This window comes from Pararge aegeria, chromosome 4 (genome assembly GCF_905163445.1).
Source record: "Pararge aegeria chromosome 4, ilParAegt1.1, whole genome shotgun sequence".
NCBI classification, from domain to species: Eukaryota; Metazoa; Arthropoda; class Insecta; order Lepidoptera; family Nymphalidae; genus Pararge; species Pararge aegeria.
This window is the reverse complement of record NC_053183.1, coordinates 14,723,055-14,747,441: the sequence shown is the minus strand read 5'-3', so window position 1 is coordinate 14,747,441 and position 24,387 is coordinate 14,723,055. Positions and strand designations below refer to the sequence as shown.

General features: G+C 35.8%; 2 protein-coding genes across 3 annotated transcripts in view; one reads left to right on the top strand and one right to left on the bottom strand.

The window, feature by feature from the left end:
- Positions 1 to 1,331: 1,331 nt before the first annotated feature.
- LOC120623545 lies at positions 1,332 to 2,165 on the bottom strand. Its single transcript, XM_039889599.1, has 2 exons — positions 1,993 to 2,165; positions 1,332 to 1,482 (listed from the first exon to the last, which is right to left on the bottom strand). Exons 1-2 carry the CDS (start codon positions 2,163 to 2,165, stop codon positions 1,332 to 1,334), a joined length of 324 nt encoding a protein of 107 aa, XP_039745533.1.
- Positions 2,166 to 8,075: 5,910 nt separating this feature from the next.
- LOC120637803 (serine/threonine-protein phosphatase 2A regulatory subunit B'' subunit beta-like) overlaps positions 8,076 to 24,387 on the top strand; it is a 169,782-nt gene continuing 153,470 nt past the window's right edge. For both annotated transcript variants that reach the window (XM_039909823.1, XM_039909824.1), the window contains exon 1: positions 8,076 to 9,224. In XM_039909823.1, coding sequence (XP_039765757.1) covers positions 8,346 to 9,224 — 879 coding nt within the window. In that variant the 5' untranslated portion in view covers positions 8,076 to 8,345. The remainder of the gene's footprint in view (positions 9,225 to 24,387) is intronic.

Below are 24,387 nucleotides of genomic sequence, written 5' to 3'. Positions count from 1 at the left end.
TTATCTTCCAAGTTTGTTTTCAAAATATTTTTATTATTTAAAGATCTTGTTATCCTTTTAAAGTTGTTCCCTGCTTTTATATGATTTTTATGTAAGGACGCAATTGTATTTTTGTTTACATAAGAATCACCTTCTTTGTTTTTTGAATTAAACGAATAGATTTTTTTAAGTATTGTGTTTTTTGTATTACTTTCAGGTTTCCTACTTTGCATCCTTTCTGGGTTTTCTGGAGAGTTGTTATTAGTTTTGATTTGTTGCAGAGTTTCAGTTTCCTTTTGTGATTTGGTAAATGTGTTATTTTTAACTGTCGCTAAGTATTCCTTTTACGTAAATTAAATGTAAGTTAAAAAATTAAGCACTTTAAATAAACAAATTAAGTGAATAATAATAATTTTGAAACCTACCGTATCCAACCGTAGGTTGTCGTCTAGTTTTTTCCCATTGTTGTTTGTTGTTTCGTGGGGAATATACCAGTTGGATGTAACCTGCCTCTTGTCGATGTTTCCTGGAAAATTTTAATAGCAACGTTTCGAATTTACAACATATCTATTAATGAAGCGCATGAGAACATAAAAAAATAAACTAAAGTATCTTTAAAAATATATGTGCTGTAAGCATGAAATCAGTATAGCGAAATAAAGTGAAATTTACACATTTGTACCTGCATTTACTATTTCAGTTTTATTCAGCTTCTCGTGCCGTTTTTCCCGGGATCTATAAAAATAGTTATAACAGTTTAATTTTTACGGTATTTATGAAATTTTTCACCATTATCAAACTATTACCGGCTTGCTTAAAGCTCCCGAAACACAAGCCTTTCTAATTCTTCCCTGAGAATTAGAAGGGCTATCATAGTCCACCACGCTGGCCCAGTGCAGATTCGTAGGTAAACTGCATACGCCTTTGAGAACATTATAAAAAACTTTCGGGCATGCAAGTTTGCTCACGATACTCTCCTTCACTGTTGAAACAAGTAATACATTTTCACCATCATTATTATTATCATCATATAGACCGATATACGTCCATCGCTGGCGATATACGTCCATCGCTGGACATAGGCCACTTGTATATGGAGTTCCAAATTCAAAAGTTGTGTGTCGTTTGTGTCCTGCGGCGCGTTTGATTTCATATGTCCACTGATTAAGAGGCAACCAACGTTGCAATCGCACGTAATCGTAAGTTTTACGATTGCATAATCGTAAAATGCTTATAACTCCTAAAAAAGGAACAGATGCGTGTTGTGGATCAAATTCGATCCCTCCGAAAGGAAGACTGAAGTCTTAAACTATGCTATCACAGTATTTAATTACCTAAATAAATTTGTTGAGTTACCTTGATGCTTTTAAAAGATATTTTTCATATCCAGATTGTACAAATGCATCGGGTGGATTTACTGCAACGTAAGCGGTGTCATTTAACAAATCTAGAGGTGTATTAATCTTTTTACCATCCAATGTGTATAGTTCTATATTAGAATGCCTGAAATTTGTATTTTCCACGACTTTAATGTAAATAAGATTTTTTGTTTATTTAAGAAGCACATTTAATTATAATGAATTAACTTTTGTGTTATATTATATGAATATTAAGTGAAAATATTAATCAAAATTCACGGACATGTTATGTTAATTTTATTCCTTTCATTAAATCTTGACTCGAAGACATGTTATGATTAAGTACGTTTTTTAAGACGCAAATTTAATGTTAGTCCTACCTTCTAATTTTGTAACCTTCAATTTTGTGTAGCCAAAATCAATAGGGATAGGTTTTATTACAAATAAGATCACGGTTAGTGTATTTTGTTGAATAGTTATTAATAAAATATAACTAGTTATTAATAAATCAGAGCAAATTTATATAGGGCACTTAAATTTGCCTCAGGGCAAAGAGAGAGAGGTTTATTGGATCATTGATTTAATATGTTACTATTATTGAATAAACTCTTTAAGCTAAGAAATCGGCAATTATAATAAAATACAAATGTCTCACAAAGATCCGAATTGTGAACGGGTTAAAAAATTTAAGGTGCCATCCCAAAACTTTAACTCTTCGGTTTTCAAATGGTACTTTCTTGGAGGTGAATATTGCTGTCCATTCGTAAACAAGAAGATATCAATCGAACGCCAATCTCTAGAATCGTCCGGAATTCTTGGATAATCCATTTGGTTAATTTGAATTGAAAAATTATTGCAGAGCTCGAATAGTATTTTTAAATCGAGTGCTAAATGAGTCTCTTTCGTAAGTTCTTTCAAGCATTTCCAATAACCTTCTTATACATGTTATGAAATTTTGTGGTATTAAAAGAAAGTTTTATCAATAAACATTTGTGTGAAACTAATTTTAAGGCGAGTGAACGCACCGAAAAATACACACACTTGACATCACAATCTTCTTCTTCTTCTTTTGATTTAATCACAATCTTGTTAATTGATGTAACGCATCAAAATTGTCTGTGCTTGACATTGATGACATTCTTCAGATTTAAATTCTTCTTCTGAGCGTCTATAGGTGATCTGTAGCCTAATGTGTACACAATTATTTAAAAGTTTGAGTTTATAAAAAAGGTAAATTACCTTAAAAAATACGGGAAAGCAATACGGCAACGTAATCCAATACACATTTAGAAATTATTAAACGTTAAATGGTGAACAGGAATTAAGAAATAAACTTGATAAATTAAAAGGACTTAAATAACCTGAAATAGGAAACATTTTAACCCCAATTTCTGCGTCCTAAAATATTTTCCATTCCAATTGCCTATTTTTATAAAAAAAATTATTACCTTTACTACCTGTTTTTATGAAACGTAATGTGAAAACAATTCAATATGAATTTAAATATTAACTGCCCATTTTTAAAATAAATTATTCTTACTCCAGTTTGGGCAATACTTACCCATAATTATGGGTAACCATTGAATATGTGGGTGTGCATGTTTGATCGTTTGTGACGTATGCATACCGATCTTGATAAAATTTGACTCTATATGTGAGTTAAAAACAAAATCTTAAAAGCATTTGTTACCTATAAAGCCTGCTGGCGTAACCCCATTTAACCAAATTGCGTAGAGATACGAGAAGCTTTCATCCCTGAGAAGGTCATAGGTTCCTTTTATCCCAGCAAAACCAACGATTTCCGATTTCTAGGAACGATAGAACACGGGGAAGTTATACATAAAAGGGGATGAATGTCGTCAATTTTATTCCGCCGAAAATAGAATACGATGGTCAGTCGTTTGCCGAAAATAGTCTGAGAAATAGTAGCATAGGGTGTTTCGTGTTGATTATATTGATGTTCTTTTATACTTGAGGTCAACGATCGCCGCACCCCCGGGTGGCAACACTGACACTAAAATATATTACACAACATTCACTACCCTTCAAAGTGTGAACTGGATGGTGATAAGTAATAATATATTCCAGGAAGTTAATGGAGGAAGCTAAATTTTTCGTGTTCGGTGAACAAAAATATAATACATATTAAGTATATATTGTACATATTAGTTTTATGCGTTTAGTTCACTTCATACTCCGATTGTTTCTTCGTTTTGTGAAGTAATCAAACATCTACAAACTTCGATTGCTAAGCTCACTTACCCACCTCAGAGTAACGTGATTTAGTAAGCTCTAAATAAGATAACATAATATATACCTCCTTCAGTCAGGAAGCCTATATCCAGCGCTGTAACATTAATTACACCGATTACGATAAAAAAATCTTGTATTAACTAGATTGCTCTTAAATAGTTTTAATTAATGGACAGAAGCAGGTCTTTATTTGCGTACGTTCGAAATGGTGCCGATGCTTTTGTACAAAAATCTCAAAAATTGGCTAAAAGAAGTGCAAACGTTTTCGACAATATTTCCCGTTGAAAAGGATAGCACTATATTTAGACCTGAGAGGTATTTTGGTTAATTTAGAGATTTATGGACGATATAATTGGCACCAATATACTACTAATCTGCTAAGCTAAGCTAATTTCTATTTCTTACTTTGAAACTAAGTTGTGTGAAGTCTATATCTCCTGAGGATGCTCCGTGTTCGGAGCGAAACGTGCGTACAGATCGTTTTTGAAGATCTGAGTGGTGGAGAAGCAGAAGTAAAAAAGTTGCGCCGTGCAGATAAAAAAAATAATAAATGCTTTTAATTCAGGCCCAAATTTCAACACCCACATGACAAAAATTCACATTTTAAATTTGTTTGGTTGTCACGTATAATTGAGTTTGTGCTTGTGTGATTAGATATACAGTTTAAAGGTTGTACGTATATTTTTAAGTCATTAGGAGCTCATGTTCCCATCGATTTCACCTACTGGTATACCACTATCAATTCGTGGTGCTATTGGTTCAGGGGCAAATTATATATGTATGTATTTTTACATATAAAACAATACAACAAACTAATTGATAAACAATAATTTTATTTTGGGCTTATTCTAAGACCATTGCGCGTTTGGAACCCTAGCAGCTTTCCCAGGACCCGGACTCCGGCCGGCTCAGGTCTCCTCCTAGCACGGCTAAAATAAAAATTTATCGTTTCAGCTATAAAAACTCTCAGAGCACAGTGGAAATAATATCCAAATAATATATGTGTAATTATAATTGGGGGTAAACTTTTCCTATTCCATGTTCCCGTGCTTTTGAAGTTGGACACGTTAATTATATCCGCTGCGAGGGGATATAATCGGGGTATATATTTTGTCTCCTGCCCGTGCTAGCCCAGCAGAATGAAAAAGAGTTAAGGCCGTAGTCCAACACGCTGGCCCAGTGCGGATTGGTGGACCAAAGATTTTAGCTTTAGTTAAATATATCTTGAAGAAAGAAATTTTTGTGATTCACTTTGCTGAATAAAAACTTAGCAAATGACGTAAAAAGCACGTAAATAAATCGACCGAGGCAACTTTCACCGCTTCCTGCATACTAAATATAGCAGGTACAATTCATTGCGGAAAAAGTACCTACATGAAATTCATACAATGGTCGACCGTAACGTAGCTACAAAGTAGCAGAGATTCATTTTGTCAGTGTTTGAAAGGAAGATTAAAAAGTTGATCACAGACTGCTGCAAGCGCGCGCCGCTTGTAACTGCTGCTCGCATCGCTACATTATTTAGTATTTATTATGCATTTTATTCCATAATCTATGAGCAAATAATAAATATATTTTCAATAAATACAGCAACACAAGTTGTTGGCTCCGATTTTTCTTGACAAGAGTGTCATCATAACACACACACTCACAATTTGTGGTGCGAAAATTTACAGTTCCCATATAATGTTGTCATAATTAAATCAAAATTGCGTTTCGTGTTCATTTATCAGAACGAACACACTATTGGTAAAAGTGCTAAAGAGAGTATCAGTCTTTGTGTGATGGGGTGTTAAAATGTACTTAAAACGTATGCAGCGTTTTCGCATGGCGGAGTACCTAATACAAGGAGATCACATTCCTTCAATGAATTTTCATAAGAAATTTAACTCTAAAAATTTAATATTCGTTATAATTTTATGAAAACTTAGGTTACTTTTAAGTGAGTTTATGTGGTTTTTATTTTATTTTTGTAACCTATATGAGCCCTTACGCCTCATTCATCGTTATTAACCCACTTTAGACTCAATACCGGGTAAGAGCCTTCTAATAATAAGAAGGGTTTAGCTTATCTGCTCCTAGTAATTACTGTCAATAACGTTTTCTGTGTCGCCAACGTAAATGTTTCGCCGTTCCGTCTTGCCGCAGTGTGTCCCGCGTTTACTCACATTCCTGGCACTCTTTCGGCGCTAAATGCAGACAGTCACCTCACTGTGATATATTTGCGGATCCTTGGAACACCGTAGTCAACCATTGCCTACAGTAATGAGACAAATTTAAGTTTTCTTTCTTTCGTTATCTTTTCAATTTGTATAATTTAAATTACTATGTATTTAATAAGTGTAATTGGTGCCAACCGTACTGAATGAACTAAAAAAATAGGTTATAACCCTTAATAAATAAATAAATAAAAAAAAGTCTTCTGCGGTTTTTTGCACATCCCGCAGAAGTCTGCGATCAACTAAAAAGCGAGTTTTAGAGCATCGGGCGTCGCGGCGACACGGCGCGGGGAAACGGTAAAAAACTAGGGGAGCATAAATAAATAGCTATTCGTGGAGCCGCGTCGACGTCCGCGTTCGCTGACACGCGTGCTGCGCCGTATGGTTGTGAACTAGCTGTACGTAACACACTCGTGGATGAGACTTATTATGTCACTCATCAATATCATTGAATACTTAGGAGTGCTGCTAAATGAGGTTGAATGACTAAAACTATTTATAAGAAATGAATATATTTGTGACAGAGCTCGTCCGAGGAAGTACTATCGCTTTTTTCTGCCGCTAAGCAGTATTGCTGTCAAAGTCCAAGTCAAAGTCTAAAATATCTTTATTCAAATAGGAACTTTTGATGCGTAGATGAGAATTACACGGTAGTGAGATGGTGGTCTAAAAAGAAGCCCACGACAAACTAAGCCGGGTGTTTTTTATTTGTTATCACCATCGTCCATCTCACATTGTAATTTAAAATTATTAGAAGAGCAACCTGGTTAGAGCAATAATTCACACCCAAGCTTTTTTATCGATTACTTATTCATAATAATATTCATCAGTCATCTTAGTACCCATAACACAAGCTACGCTTACTTTGGGGCTAGATGGCGATGTGTGTATTGTCGTAGTATATTTATTTATTTATTTTATTTGCTTAGTCCGTCAATTATTACTGTAAAAAAAAGTTCTTCACAGCGACAAATTAATTCACTGTTAAGGAGTATGGCAGTTATATTAAACCCATACCCTTAATCGGTTACTACACGTACCGGAACGCTTAATCGCTTAACGGCATTAACAGACAAAGAACTGAAAAAAACGGTTGTTAGAACTGAAACTATGGATAATCTAAGTATGAAGTTCTTCACAGCGAAAATATATATTATGATGTTCCTTATCTTATATCTGACTAAAGTGGTTGTCCACTTAAAGAAAGGAAGTAAGTATATGTACTTTATTGTACCAAAAAACACATACAATAATAACAAAAAACTACAGTTTTAACTAGAAGTTGTATGATTGGCGGTCTTTTTGCAAAAAAGCGATCCCTTTCAGGCATTTGAACTACAGATGATACAAGATTCCCAAAATTACGCGATGAAAAAAATTACAAAGTTACGTCTAACGATAAATTGTAAGTAGGTACATTTTTCGTATTAATATTTTAGTATAAAGTTTAAATAGAATTTTATAAGTACTTACTCGTAGTTGTGGTGTGAGATAAGACAGGGATAACTGTTTTTTTTTATCGGAGTGCATTTTTCACTTTCATTTTGCATAAGTGGGTCAGCGGGATCTAGAACTGCTATTATCGGATATTAACGTAAATTTACTGCTATTTAAATGTGAAAGCAACTTCTTGACATATTAAAAAAAACTCGGCATGTCAAGAAATCCGGGAATGCTATTCAGGTGTATACATCGTATGATAGCGACATCTTAAAATTATTTATTTTTGCATCGAGTGCAGGGTACGTGTATCTATTGCACAATCCATCATCTAAGAACTTTTATTTGTGACCGTTTGTACCTACTTGCTAAATTGTCGGTATTACTTACTTAACCTAGCATATCTTACACAATGACATAAATTCCAACAGGTAAGAATTACCTAATCCATAAATTAGATAGAAGGATCTCTACATAGAGATGGTTGCCTAATTCATAATCCTTTATGTAGTTTGGTATATTACCTATAGATAATGAAATTATAATATGTGCTAGGAGAATACAACCTTTCAGTGAGAAATTGATATCCTTAGTTTAAAGGATTTTTTAATTAGAATCTGTTATACGTCGATAAACTATTATTAAAAACATCGATAGGTCTAGACGGTAGTGTACATAGTAGTAGTTGTAATTCCATCAGGTGCTAACCGAGTGAGCAAGGAGGACATGTGCTGGGACGGGAGGAACGAGCATGGCGCGCCGGGAGGGAGCGGCGCGGGGCCGGCGCGGTCCTCACTCCTCCCGGCCGCCGCAGTCCGCGCGCGGAGCCGCCGCCGGCGAGTTCTGTGTCTCGTGCCTTTGATCGCGACTCACGCCGCCGATCGCGAACACTTTCGACACTCCGACCGCCTTTGTTTACTCCCCACGCGCCCGCACCAACAGCTGTTCCCAGTGTACTGTTGCAAATCGTGGACATTGATAGTGCAGTTTTTGTGCCAGATCGGAATCAGTGCGCCCATTGTGTTTGTGTTCAGTGTTTGATGGAGCCCGCGGGGCCTCCTATGCAGTAGTGCAGCAAACCTCACGAGGCCCGGCGATGGCGGCTACGGCCCGCCGGGAGATTGACACTGGCGAGGAGGACATCGCCGCGATCGCCAAACAGATTTCAGATCATGCGGAAGCAATATATCAGACTTGGAAAGCGCGTGGCCTCGCACCCACAGAAATTCTGTCATGCAGGCCCACGCCCGGCCTTAAGTTGGCCGAGAGCCTACGGACGAAACCTAAACCGGAACCCAAACCTGAAATAAAGCAGCGGCCTGAGCTTCGCAGAGACCGACCGGACATCCGGGAGCGTCCCCAGTTACGCACAGAGCAGAGATCTGAGCCTAGGCAAAATTTACATTTGAATCCTGAAACCGAAAGTGTAGAAGTTATGTTGCCTCCAGACTTGGTGCCGGAACGGAACGGGACTGGTTCTGGGCCTAATGTCAGGCGGCCCGATAACGCAGCAATGCGGCTCGAAGTCGCTCGGGAAGAAGAAAGACTTTTGCGAGCTTTGCGTACAGGCGGGGTTGTGGCAGAACGTCCTGCAGAAAGACCTGATGTTGTTCCCCCCATATCGCTCGTGGATTACGCTAAAAGTCGGTATCAGGATCGCTTAGATACGGGAGCGAGAAAGCCATCTACTGGAGCAAGTGGGGAGAGAAGAGCTTCTTTCGGATCACATGTTACAGAAGCCAGGTCTAAATTTGAAGCTAGAGCTCGTCGCGCGTCCAGCGCTGGCGCCACCGGTGAGTCAGCCGCAGCGCAAGGCACGGCGCCTGTGAGGCCGTTCCTAACGCGTGGTTCTGTTGCGGAGCGTGTCCTTATGTTTGAACGATGTCCAAGTGAAGCTACCTTAGAGTTAGCTAAGCGAAAATCACCATCGGCTACCACATGGCGAGGACCACATGACGTCATTATCAGGGCCCAGGTAAGTTTCAATAGTTTTCAAACTCATTAATTTCAAGTTTAGCAGGATTATGTGAAGTTCATAATATTTGTAAGTTCTGTGTGTGCCCCAAAGTAAATATTAATTCGTGACTGTTTGTTAATATGTCGTCATTCAGCCTCACACCGTCGAAAATTGAAATAGAATTATGGACAGAGATGTACTTATGAATTCATTATGTACGTTTATACGAGCAACATGATTGCAGCATCAACATTCAACAGTCTAGTTACTCAATGACATCAGCTATAAAATAACATACATAAGCGGAGGATAAAACAAACTCGTCGTGAGTATTTGTCTTTTTACAAACAATAGCTCTTTATAATATTTCCATGGTAAAGGAATGTTTTACGTCGAATCCCTGAAAGAAGATCATCCGATCCACGAATAAATTAAATGCACTTAGTGGCTTGCATCGGACTAGAATCTAACTTAAAATTCAAGGCCATCCTTAATTGAGAAATTAAGAAATCCCATCTTAAGAAAGCATCAGATAATATCTAAGTAGGTAACTACCCAAGTCTTAAGAATTTTCCTGAGTATTCCAACTGCTGGTAGAGTCACACGAAACCGACTTGATGTCTGCGAAGAAGAAGATTCGTATTTTGTTCCACTCAGGGCAGTATCTCAATAGTACGTTCAATAAAATATATTACTCTTTGTATTATTATTTTTGGTTTATGTACTGAGAAACGTGCGTGTAGCCGGTTACAAATAGCTTGTTAGGGCTAGGTACGCCATGTGGTTAATAGAACGCGGCGGTTCGCGGCATTTTTGACAAATTGCCAATACGCTGCCCGTTGAACCCGATGAAACTGACATCTTTTGCTGTTGAAAGTCTGTAGATAAGGTTATATCCATATTTTCTAGCAGGTTCCTCAAAAAAATACTCTAACGTCTACAAAATTTTCTTTCTATGCCAAATCCAATTCTGCTCCTATTTGGAAGACGAAATCTTACATTCTCACCATCTTCAGTTTAAGCAATATCCTGTGCAAGAAATATTTCCTGAGCATGAATTTGATGTAAGAACTTATCATGAGAATGTATGTGTAGGGTTTATTAAATTCGCCTGGCGAAGAACAATGATGACATTGTTCGTCTGAGATTACTTGCGTCAATCTTCTTTATTCTGAATCTACGACTTACTACCCCATTTACAGGATACACTATTGTAGCCGAGGGAACAGGGATGGGTTTAAGCGAATACCACTGCTTATCCGTCGTGATTGCGATAGCCTAGATGGCCCAAGGGACATCCCAATTTTTCTTCATCTCACTATTTATTTCAAAGATAAGCTTATTTTGTCAAACGGAATCGCGCGCATTCAAAATAACAAAGCATATAGCTTTATATAATCGACCTCTGAACCAGTTCGCCGTATCTGAGGTAGCCCCGAAACTACAAGAACACGCGGTAAAGCGGTGGAAGCGGTGGTAGTCTAGTGATTAGGTTTGTTTAGGTTAGGAGGGGCACTTCGGAGGGGCCAAGTGTAGACTCCTCTAACTTTTTTAAGATATCACTTGCTTTGACTGTTAAAGAAAACCATCGTAAGGAAACCTGTATGCCTGAGATTTTTCCATAATGTTCCCAAAGGGGTACACCAATTCCCACTTGGAATTTGTTGTGGACTGCGGCGTAAAACCTTCTCATTCTGGGAGGAGACCTGTAGTGGGCCTGTAAAGGCTTGATATGATGAGCAATTTATCTGAGTAGCAAATATGTTTAATAATTGCTATTCTGGTAATATTGTCTTGCAAAAAAGCAAAAACTTCACCTAATCATGGATTTTTCATAATATTTTTTACTCAGGAGTTTTAGTTGCTCTCCCAGGGCTTGAGACTTTAACACTTAGGAAAATAATTTGTAGACGGGCTCAAAACACGAAACGTGGAAAAGCTTTAACGTTCCATGAAATTTCTTTTTCAGTGACGATGTCATAACTTTTTTAACTCTGACCTTCAGGTCAAAGTAATCCAATCGGCACAAATGCGAGCCATTTTTTGGTTATCATAATTATTATAACTAAAGTAATTTGGTTGGGGTTAGTGTACGAGCACTAAAAATTGTAAGAATATTTTAAATCGGTCGATAGGTTAAAAACTGATTGTACTTTTATGTTTTATAACATCACTAGATGTACTAGAAACACTTATATAAAATAGTAAAAGAATAATCTCAATGACGTGGTATTATACGCTTAAAGTTCTACATCACTTTGAGAAATTTTTGTTAAATATTAGATCTAATATAATACAACTGGATAAGTAAAATAAAACCTGCAAATGATTAGCTATTATTTGCTAAAGAATTTCATAAGATTTTCCAGATGTTGTCTGAACTTACTAACTCATATTCATCTTACAATAAATACGTACCTACCCATTAGTTATATTTATATTATATTAACATAAATTACAACACAAACCTAGGCTGGTCTTATTATTAATTATTGTATGAACGTTCTTCCAAGATTTGTATAAGACGTAATGTGCAAAAATAGACACAATCCCTAATCAATGTTGACCTCAATGCCAGCACTATGGTGTAGCTTGATGATGAATACGTTATAAAATTAGCTCACGATATGTGCTATTTTGGGCTTTGACCATTATACTTGGAAGAAAATCAGTGGTAGAATACATGAAATCGTGAAATATCGCGTACAGCAAACCAATACAGTTTTGGAAAAGTGCAGATTTTTCAAAACAATGTGAGTTTTGTGTTTTGGAAAATCTACACTCTAATATAATTTTATATTACAATATCTCAGTATTAGCAAATCGATAAAGACAACACATAAAGAAATCTTAAATTTGGCAATACTGATATTTTAAGTTGTCTATTGAAATAAATACTATTGACACTACTGGTAGACTTCACACGCCGTTCAGAACGTTATGGAGAACAATCATGCATGCAGGTTTCCTCACGATGTTTTCAAGTGATATTTAAATTGCTTAAATTAAAAACGCACATAACTCCGAAAAGTTCGTGGTGCGTGCCGGGGCTCGAACTTGGTCTCAACGAAGAAAAGCCGAAGACTTATCCACTAGGCTATCACAGCTTCTCTCTGTTTATACTGAATGCATATTATAAAATATTAATACATTAACGATATAACTTATTTTGGATTATTAAGGACGTTATTGAGAAAGCAGTAAAACGGTGATTCTTTCGGACCGAAAGAAGTCTTTCCGTGCCCTTACCTCGCGAATGGTCGGGGATTGGGGTATAGTTGTAGGCGTACGAAGTCGCGGTGAGCCGTTAGTTTTAATATGAACCGTTTCTTAGTATTCCAAATTCTTAATTCCAAATTTTTAAAACCAGCGTAGAATCACCGTTTTACTGCTTTCTCAATAACGTCCTTAATAATCCAAAATAAGTTATATAATAAATGAAGCTTTATAATTTCGCAAATCAATTGTCAGATATTGAATGAGACATTGCTTGGGCTTACTCATCCAATAAATAAGTTAATACAAAGCAACTATATGGGATACATGTTATTAGGTACGTAGCTGTAATGGAAGCGTTCCACTTTGAAAGATTATCCATATATTTAGAACAAATGCGTTGGCATTTTAGTTACCTACATACTGCTTTCATGCGCAGTTTATATTCATTTGGGGGATATGAAGAAACTTCTGTCATGTGACTATACATTTTTTTAAGTTTACGATGTTTGATTTTTATGCTGCAGGAGCCATAGCACTCATGTCATGGAAAATCTTCAGATCAAGATGAATATTTGTCGTCTTAAAAGATTTGACCAAACCAAACGTGGTTGGCTGGTTTGTTTCTGCATGCTAAAAAACAGTCGAAAACATTGTATACTGAATATATAGGTTAATTATTTCATAAATAATTTTATTTTGGCGTTTTTGAAAAAATCGCGTAGAAAATACGATCCTGATATGTGCTTAGGTTGGCTACTGAGGGGATTTAAGTGGAGAGTAGAAATCCCGCCTAATGCGATCTCACTGTGAGAGAATCGGGTGTTTTTTAAGAAGATTTTTCCCCGACGCAAAACAAAATAAAAAAAAACTGTATAGATTTAACATATGCGTAACTGCCATATTAATTGGTTATCTCGCTACTAAATTAGACTGCATCCGCACTTACTAACAGGTAATATTACAGTTACGGGCCAACTTGTAGTGAGATATCAAGATTCGATCGAGATGCAGTTTCAATCGCACTATAAAAGAAATCGCGGGCAAAGCCAAGGAGAAAGGTTAGTTTAAAATGTACTAGTACACTGTAATCGTCCTGGATATACAGTTTGAATTGCATTGAATGCGGGCAAAACCAAGGAGGAAGGCTAGTTTACTCCGTAAATTATGAAATAGCGGCCAATAGCATTTGTATGTTGAAAACATCGGAGCTCGAGATTTCAGCTTAAACGATGTAAGTAAACTTTTAATGATCGAATGGCAGTTATCGGGCGAATTAACGATCAAAGTTCAGGATGTTTTGACTGCAATGTAAAATAAGGGATTCTTAACTTACAAATGAGGTCGTGTCATATAATTTCGGAAAAGAAAGATTTAACTGATTACGCTTGCGTTATATAGATAACGCATGAGCCATCTTCTCTGACCCATAAGCTTACTGTATACAAGATAGTTCGTCTAGTCATCGTCATCGTAAGAGTATAGCAATGTAACACGGTATACTTTTCCAAAGAGTGAATAGCTTAGGGTTTCGGCTTCCCGAATAAGCAATCCCTACTCTACTAATATTATAAATGTCAATGTAAGTTTGTTTGTTACGCTTTCATGCAAAAACTGCTTAACCGATCCTTATGAAAAATTGTACACATAATCTCGGAAGTGTTAGAAGTAATATAGGATACTTTTTATCCCGACATTAAGCTCGGTTCCTTTGGGAGAGGGGATGAAAATATTTGACGATTTTACACCATAACTCCGACAAATTATAACCGATTTAAATAATAATTTTTGTACTATAGAGGTTGTAATATGTGTTTAATTTTGCCCAATCTTTTTGTAGATCTGATGAATGTGGTTGGAGATAGAGGACAAAACTCCTTCGCGGACTGCAGCGAACCCCTCATTTAAGGCTTAGCGATACTGAATACTTTAAACCCAGACGAAGTCGCGGGCAAAAGCTAGTTAAAATATAATTTTCTTTATCTGTGAAGGACAACATGGATAACTCCCATGCATGCAGGTTTCATAATATTCTCAAAGGCGGGTATAGTCTACTAATTGACAGTAATGAAACTTATGCCCGACTCTGTGAGAGCAAGGCAAGTCCGAAGTATGCGATTATTTTTTAGAACAATGCATAAAGTACCAGATTCTGATGTTTAATGCCAGGATACGCGTTGAATTTCCAAGATATTATTTATAAAATACTAATATATCAACCAAAAAAGTAACAAGACGTAATCGTATTCTTTACGCAAACATGATTAAACGGATGCCCACCTCTTATTTAAATTTAATATGAGTATGAGGTAAATACCATGGGTGCATATATAAGAGGTTTTGGGTCTTTGTGATCGAAATGTGTACGTACTACTAATTTTTCTTATATTAATTCTCTGGGCAGTCTGTTAACCTCGAGATACGTATAAAGTAGAGCAGTAAGAAACCCAAAAGCTGATCTTATCGAAATAAACATTACAAGTTTTATCAATCCTTTGAGTATGTTATGTAGTTCACAATATAACTGAGTTATTTAAGTGCATTTTAAAATTATCATCTTTATCTTAAGTACCTAGATACACAATACTTATAAACTTCAAGTGTTACAGATAATATAATAATGTTGGTAAAACTAACCTATATATGAAAATGAAAAAAAAAAAATGAAAAAATATTTATTATCAAAAAATAATATATGTCTTCTCTTTGTTTATATATGTATAAACAAAGAGAAGACAGTTAATTGTCTTTGATCTATAGCTGTACTCCGGCCGGCCGGCCGGTCCGGCTAGGCTATGCTTGCGCTCCGGTACTCTCAATAGGTAGACAAAGAGGGTTTTTTTATTTCACTACAAATTAGCCTTTGACTGCCATCTCACTAATGGATGGGCTAACCTGTAAGGGATATGACAGATATATTATACGCATACCCATAATGGTTTTCGACACGTTATCGTACCGGAACGCTAAATCGCTTAGCAGCACGTCTTAATTGGGTTGTAACTTGCCACGGCAGAAACCAGAAAAAAATTTGACTTACTCAATACACATATGCCTGTAACAAAGAATTCCTTTTATCATTCCTTGGACATGTACGTTGTACTCGAATTCTATTACAATAAGATAATTTTTCTAAGTTTTTCTGTTTTCCTTTCAGGACAAAGGTTTGGCTTGATGACTATGCGCTTCGCAATGGTATCTGTTTTTTTTCAATCAAAGCATCAAAATTGCATTTTTTTAGATATAAATATATTATTTAGTTTATCTTATTCTGTATGCTTTAACAACGCACCCTGTTCTAAGAAGCTTATTGACGTCCCATAGCTTAGCATGGGTCTCCTTTTTTCTTAACTTAGAGGGTTTTACAGCCAAGAAAAATTCGATTTTTTCAATTAACGCATAGAGAGAACTTTATTTAAGTCTAGTCTAGTCCCTTTAATACTTTTAAACAAAACCTCTGTTCCTTAAATATATGTTATTGATGATATCTAATAAGCCAATACTGTTCCGGTAAACATATAGTAGGTGCATCTTGGCACCAGTATTCTCGTTCCAATTACAACAATTATCTTGTTTGTGTCAAACCTTACATAAGAGACATAGTGGGCCGGTGTTAAGTAATTCGTTTCACGAGCAATTACGAACAATTTCAATTGATGTCGTTACAAACACGCGATGTTCAAGGAAATTGACTTGGGGCAATCATAGACTATTACAATCGGATACATAAGTCTGAATTTCCTACTGCCGTCTTGGAAGATAGTCAAATTGTTATTGATAAAGTTTCCATGAAGGCTGATCGGAATTCCTGAGGACTTTAACTTTTTAGTTCTCTGCATAGAAACAATGAAAGGAATTTGGATGGATCTATAAAATATAATACAACTGTGAAGATAAAGCGAAACAATAAATTCCTTTTCAATCGAAAAATAATGTAACTCTACATAAATGCTCCTTTATAGATATGTTCATATAATGATGGAAATGTACGGACGTTTCTTAAGCTTATAGATATCTATCTCTGGTCATAACTAAAAGGATTCTAGGTATACTATACTTTTTTATGGTTTTCTCTACGGATGAACTTGAAAATATCCCTATTCCATTTTTGGACTTTCTGGGACTAGTTGGATATCGTTTGTCTACCTAGAACTATTTTTGGTCAATTCCATCACTTTGAACCTAAACGGGAACGTCTATCGGTTCAAGCTACGCGTCATGCCCATTGCCTCTTTGGCTGTATTTAGCTATATCGGCTTTAGTTCAAAAATGGAACTAATTTCTTATTGATCACCCAGATTTACTCCCAGCATAAATCTCTTTTTGACGCCCGCGTGAATTAGAGATTGTGTTCCACAGTAACGGCATTATGATTTTTAAAAAGTTCTTTTAAGCTTTGACTGGAGGCTGGCCTTAAAGTTGTGTATACAATATTTTATGTTTTAGCTACTTACCTCATTAATTATGTAAGTAGATTTTGATGAAGATGAAGTTTATTCTGGTGTAAAGGCCGTTGGCTCCAATCAAAACTAACGTGTTTTTTGTTTATTGATAAATCTGTTTTCATTTACTTAATATGGAACTCTACGTGTAAAGTATTTTTAAGCATTTGTAGGATTATTATTATTATTTTTTAATTTTTTTAATAATAATGGGACAATAATAACATAGTATGTAAAACAAATAATATGAACAAACAAAAGTTGCACATTTAACTTCACCACAAAACTTTGACAAAGTTTTGATGTATTTATTATGCATAAGTAATAATAAAAAATCATAAAAAAAAAATGTTCTTCTCTATATAAACCATGAGTGTGGGAAATTTCATACTCCTCCGGCCGCGCCACTGTCGTTAAAAAGGGGTACAAAGGTCTTCCCGTACCAATACGTAGATAACATACTCACTAACAATTTTTGTGTTTTAAGTATCCTTTTGCAATATCTACTGTGAGTAAGGTAATTTGAATTTGAAACGCTCTCTTTGATGTTTTTTGAATCGTGTTGAGATCAAAAGCGAAGAATAATTAATTCTAATTCTATTGATAGCGAGATGTAGGTAAATATTGTTATGGCGTTGTTTAAATCTTAAACTCCGTATAATAAATTTTAGCACCGAGTCGTAACTCGCCACGGATTACGAAAGCGTGCATGCCTTTTGCAAGTACCTCAGTTACTCTATAATTTTGTACGTTGTAAGCTCAGTCTTAAATATAGGTTCGGAAATGTCGTAAAGGCTAAGAATATATTTTTACTTTGCTCACTGCGTTTGACTTCTTCGTGATGCGTCAACGACATGATTTACGTCGTCATTCATTAAAACCTTGTACATAAATTCGTATGTAGTCAAGTGGCGCGTGTTGTGGATTAAGACCTGTTGAGGCGACGTCATCAAGGCCTCAGTTTTTGGTTGGCATTTTAAAAATGTAGTTTATTACCATTATTCAGCTATTTGTCTAATTGATCCTACGGGCAAAGACGTGCTGAGCGTGCCGCCAGGCGCCAAGTGATTTAGTGCGATTTCATGTAACGTGGCATACCCCTACTAGGCTAACCCGTTACTATTTTAGTCGGCATCATCATTGACCACCTGGTGAAATTGCATTCAAGGGCTAACCTGTACTGGAATTTAAAAATAACAAAATCTCTCGCAAGCTGACTTTATGTCACCGTTAACTAACAATCTTAATAGAAGCTTAAAAAACCTTAAACGCACCATAGAACGATGGAATAATAACCTTGAAAAGGTGACAGGAAGTGTCTGGACGTGGAAGGCCTGTCCTGTTGGTAGTATTTTTTGCGTTATTGAATCACAAACAAACACCCATTTTCACATTTCATCTTGTAGGTACCTAAATCAGATTTAAGATCTTAGTAAACGGGCACATCTTATTTGCTTGTATCTACTTCCATTGCAGGGGCCATTGACACACATATTCGAATATAACAGTGTGTTTTACGCGTTTAGAATTACAAGTACCGATGAACAGGATATGATTTGATATATTCGGGTCACGGACTGAGCTACATTGTAAATCCTTGCATGGACTGCTTTATTTTAAAACTTTCCTTATTAAAATGTGTTACATTTTGAACTAAATAGGCTAACTGGTCATTAATAAGGATTTATTGTAATAGGATTTCATAAACATAGTTGTTACATTTATTTTAATAAAACCTATTTCAGATTATACACGTCAATAACTAAGTGACCTGAAAGCGATGAGTGACTTTAGGCGATCTGTCTACCTTTGGTTTGAAAAAAAAGATACTTTTTTTACTGCTTAGGTAGTGTTTGTATTCTCATTGGTAACAGTTATAACTTTGTCAGATAGTGTTAATGATTTTTTATATCTTTGCAAATATAACATGGCGTTAAGACGGATGACAAATTTGAGGACGTTATACCTGTCAGTGGTCAATTAATTTATTTGTGGCATGAGACAAAAGTTTAATTTCATTTTGTCTTTTCCGCCTTAACTTTTTTTTTTAATGCACAGCGGAAAGAGATTGTTCACCTCGCCGGACGTGTCTTCTAACCGTACAGAAAAAATAGCGTTCCAAAATTAAACTCGGAACGACGGGAATGGGTTGGCTGACGCCCAGCGGAACGATAGACGAGGGACAACCGAGTGCATGCGGCAGAAACCGAGAGAAAATACTAGGAACATGGCGGCTTTTATGTTCCACGAGGTTTTACATTTTTGAAAATAGTCAAAATTCCGAAACGATTAATATTGACTGTTTTAATATCATGTTGTGGTGTTACTTTAAAGCTAAGTATCTTTATGTTAAAAAAAATAACGTTTACGGTTGCACTGGTTATATCTTAATATTATGAAAATGAAAGCTTCTTACGCCAGAATATTTAAAAATGCAAGTGATACCGACTTCGGGAGGTTTCTTTGCATCGGTCGACTAGTCCATACAAATCTAAAGTGTATCGATAATGCAGTCGTATTTATATTAAAATACCCGTCAATGTTATGAACATTCAAATTGTTTTCTGAAAACTATTTATTAATAAAATATCTGGCCAATATGAATTTATAGTAATCAAAAGTTTAATTATTTATCTATGAAATTAATCCCTAACAGCAACGTTAAAATAGAGGTTTTAATACGGCAAAAGTTCAAACAGCTGAAAGAGGAAAAATTTAGTTTCAGTGTTTGTCTGTAGTAGCTTTTGATTGGACCATGTGTTATGCCAAGGTTACCCATAAAATTTGTGTTACTTAGTAACTAGCCTTTAACAATCAAGTTATTATCTTTGTAAGATATAAATAAAACACTGGTCAACAAGTAATAAATGTTGTTTAAGTATGTTGGAAAAATTGCCTTTGCCACATATTTTTTTTAAGTAAACATATAACTTAAAAAAAAAATGTGGTTACGAGTGGTCAAAATAAGTTTTGTGTGGGTAAAAAGGATAGAAACCCAGTTTAGTAAAACGAGATATTAAAAAAGGAGGTTGTAGGTTGCATTGCCAGAACCCAGAGTCTTAAGTAAAGATATAGAAAAAACAGTCGACGATGAAATAAGAGAGAACTTTAAGAAGACACACCTAATGAATACCTATGGTATTATAATTAAAAGATGTTCATATTTAAATTGAATGATGCTGTAATTATCATTATTACTTATTTCTTTTTTACATAAATCAATAGGAATAATTTCTTAAAATTATGTAAAAAAAGGAATAAGTAAATAATTTGAACAAGTATCACGATAATTCTCATCAGTTTGCGTAGCGTCATTCAGATACCCACTGCAATGCGGATCGCAATGTAAATAGAACGTAATCTGCAAATTTCATTATTTCCAGTATCGGATCTATCGTTTATTGGATTAAATCGGTAAGTGAAATATAGAACCGGTTATCAAGGCAGGTATCAGAGGAGATTTACGGAGGTTTTATTTTAGTTATTATTATTTACTAGCACACTAAGTGAATAAAAATAAATATTATATTCGTTACCATTTCTTACTTTTCCTTGCAACAATTCAAATTTGAAATTCAATGGCATTATGCAGAATATTAGAATGTATTGATGTATTGAAGGTTAAGTAACATTCACTTTATGTATTTCTCTCATGAGGCCTCTATATGATGTAGAGACCTCATTGTAGACGAGCGTTGTCCCCGCGCAAATTTGAAGCTTTCCGGTCTCATTTGAACACTCGGCACATCGTCGGACGTAGAAACAAGCCCAACAATAATAAGTGATCTTATAAATAAAATGAATATACAACGATATAGGTAAATTTATTATATTTGTCAGTCGATCGATGTTCGAATCCCAAGAACTTTGCATCATTTTGCGAAACAACTTCAAATGCCACACCTATTTATTTAACTCCATCAAGAGATTTTTAAAGTAGAGACTACCGAATGGAAAGTCAATCACTTAAACCAGCCAAGAAAAATCGATAAATTCGCCAATACACCGTTACAAGTAATACAACTAAACATTCAAAGTCCACGATGTATCCAATCAGACCCCTTGCTACTTGCTTCTCATCAAGAACCGAATTCTAATCAGACACTTAGTTTCTGCTCTACAGTGAAACAGTTACACAGACAGCGAGAAATAGCGTTCAAACTTAAGCTTAACTTAAACTTTTCATTCATGACTCGTTGAGTCACGAGTTAAAAATAACACATCGAATTGAGAATCTACTTTTTTAAAATTAGTTTAAAAATGGATATTGCTTACAGTTTACCTAAGTTCTACAGTAAAGTGGCCTAGCCAACATTACTCTAATCTCCTAATTCCCTATAAAGGGGTCCGTTAGGAACTATTAGGTTTAGGGCATTCCGCCACGTGCGTAAAGCTATGGGATTACCGAATAATCTGGCTGGGGCATTTCACCAGTACAATTACTAAAACTAAGTACAACTGCCTCGTTGGTCTATAGTGGATAGCGTATCAAACTACGGATCAACCAATTCAAGGTTGAATTCTTAGCTCAAGCTAAAAATGCAATACCAGCCTGCATTTAGGAAATATTTAATAAGACTTCGGGCCGGTTTTTTTCACTTTCGTGTGATAGTACTCAACTTTTTAATGCGCACATTGCAGCAGATTTCTAGAAACAATCTGTAATAAAAAAACGTACTCCTTCTTCTCCACTCTTACTCCCACCTGAAGAGGCCTGGGCTGAAGCCATGGGACATGAAAATGCTCAGGGTGTTGATGTTAAAATAGTGAGTTTATATTGGGTGTAGTAGCTTTGGTGGTCTTCCTCTGTGCTGGTATTGTGCTCGGATCCACAGTCCAACATTTTGGGTGTTATATTTTTATGATTCTCATGTGTAAAAATTTCGATAGCGTGATGGAATTCCTTGTGGCGCCATCTAGCTTGGTAACGCGGAGACAATATGGTCTCATGGACATGTATTATGAAATATAATTACTGTGTATTTTTACTCAAGTACTAAAAAAATAGGTATAGGATAGTCTTAAAGAAAAGGGATAAATATGTATTAATATGCCCTAATGGGGACTCCTAACTGGCCTTTTCCTGACTTCATGAATGAAAAACTATGAGAAACAGGATTTTATATGTAGTATTCTCTCTATAACTGTTTTGTATAGCTCAAAATACTCGATCGTGGAAGACAGGCATACATCTTTTTGGTGCGGTTTAAAATGTTAAACTTTAGAAAGTTAACTGGATGGCTTCAAGATTCCATTCTGCTTAGGTAGGAAGTTTACGTGATTCTGTAACATAACTTTTCAACGCTGCCATTTTGAAGACTTATGTCATTTTCTTTGAGTACTTTTAAAAAAGTTTATCTTTTAGATGATTCATCTTTCTTCTGTTTGAGGCACGGGGATGGGCAGCAAACACCATTTTTCTAACTTGGACTGGTGCTAAATAAAACTTCTTGAAATACAGGTTTAAAATATCGCGCTCGAAAATATTAGTGGTATTATTTCGTAATTGCAATAAATTGTTTTAAAATATGTTAATTTATCACCTAACATGTTACAATAATAATTATTTAAAGCCCGCTGTGGAGTATCATCGGAACACTAAAATCCCTCCCATCTTTAAAAGAAGAGGTCTGTGTACAGCTGTGGGACTAAGAATGGTTATGAAAATGGTGATAGCTTAGACATATTTCGCTCAAGGGCGCGAAACAGTAGCAGTGTTTCTGTTGTGTCGTTTAAATTTTATTTTTATCGTATTGTCTTGTAATTTATATTCGCCGCCCATTCACAGAGTTTAAATGGGACATACGGATAAAAGAGGTCAAGAATTCTTAAGCGGAACTCGAATGAGAGTGCTTTAATATATTTAAACATTCATTATGACTGCAGTGGCTAATGTGCCAAGTTATTCACTGAAAACAAATTCAATTGTGTACTTATTAAATTAAGCTTTTCATGAAAGAAATAATATTGCAAACATTGCCCACGAGCCGCAGGCGATGGACGTTAACAACGTGGAAAAACACGTATACGATGTTAAAGACAAGGCCAAAGCTAACCTGCGTCCGCGGAGGTGTTTGAGTTTGCGTCCTGCGTGTGACCAATCATACGCGCCCGTTTGGGCAAGTATCTTCTGATTGGCTTGTTGGTGGTCGGGCTTTAATTTTAGACGATTACAAGGAGTCGTTAGATTAGAATTTTTTAAGTAGTAGTTTAAACAGAGCTCCTCCGGGTAAGTACTATCGCCATATCTGGCTTATTTTTGATTTTATATCGCTTATTTCTGCCACTAAACAGCATTGTTGCAATGCTGTGTTCCAGTCGGAATGTTGAGGTTGCTGGTGTAATTACAGGACATTTTTATGCCTGGAATGTGCAGGACATGCTCCATGATTCTGTGCAATTTTCTACCGTTAAGAAATATGGTTTGAAATAACATTAATTCCGCTGTCGCCCAAATGTAAGTTTTTATTTAAGTTGTACGCGAACAAAGTCGCCTATTAATCGCGCCTTAAGAAAATGAAATCGCATAAAGAAAATAACTAAAAACTTGATATGATGGATACAAAAGATATAATCTTGAGTTGTATGATTAATTAAATCACCTCAACAACTATTCGCTTAATTACATATCCAGAACCGGTTCTGACTAAACGTTAATTTATAATCTGTGCGTCAATTACACGCATGCGCTACGTTTACGCGCACTGCTTTCATTCGGTCATTGTTCACTACTTCCGCCCGTACAATTTCCTACTGACCGATTTGACTTCCTATGTTCCACTAAAGTGTAGCGGCAAAGATATGCTCAAGTAATTTTATAAGTGGACTGTGATAATATCACCCCCACCATCCTTTGCCTCGTGTACCACCAGATTATTTCTGTGAAATGTGGATCGATCCTCCATCGATTGTGTTCCCTTAAAACCACGATGCAGACTTTATAATATATCAAAGAAAACATCGTGTCATTGTAAAATACTTCCTTGGAAGAAAGGCGAATTTAATAGAGGGATTCACTATTAATTAACTCGGCGTAAAAAAAAGGGCAGCAAAAACAAAAAGAAGACACCATGCACGCGCAATTTGACAGCCAAAAATCAAGTTAGTTGACTAGTTAGGGCGCGAAGGAAGTATAAACATACAGACTTTCAAATTTATAATATTAGTATGGATTTTAAGCCTCACGGTAATAGCCTCACTTGTATATGAATATACAAATAACTTATAACAATTGCCTAATATTGCATAGTTAACATGTGTTCAGGGACAAGTTTTCAATTCTGTAAGCGGAGTGGCCTATTGGTTAAGACTGCGGCTTCCCTTTCGAGTTAGCACCTCGCACGCACTTCAAACTTTATGGTGTTTTGATAACTTTCTTTTTACAACGGGTTAATACAATAATTCCTTAAAAGCTGGCAACACTTTGGTGGCTCCTCAGATGCTAGAGATTATTATTACTGGTAGCTGGCAGTAGACTCAGAGATTTTTTTTCTCTCTCAGATAATCCCTGATAGGTGTCAGAG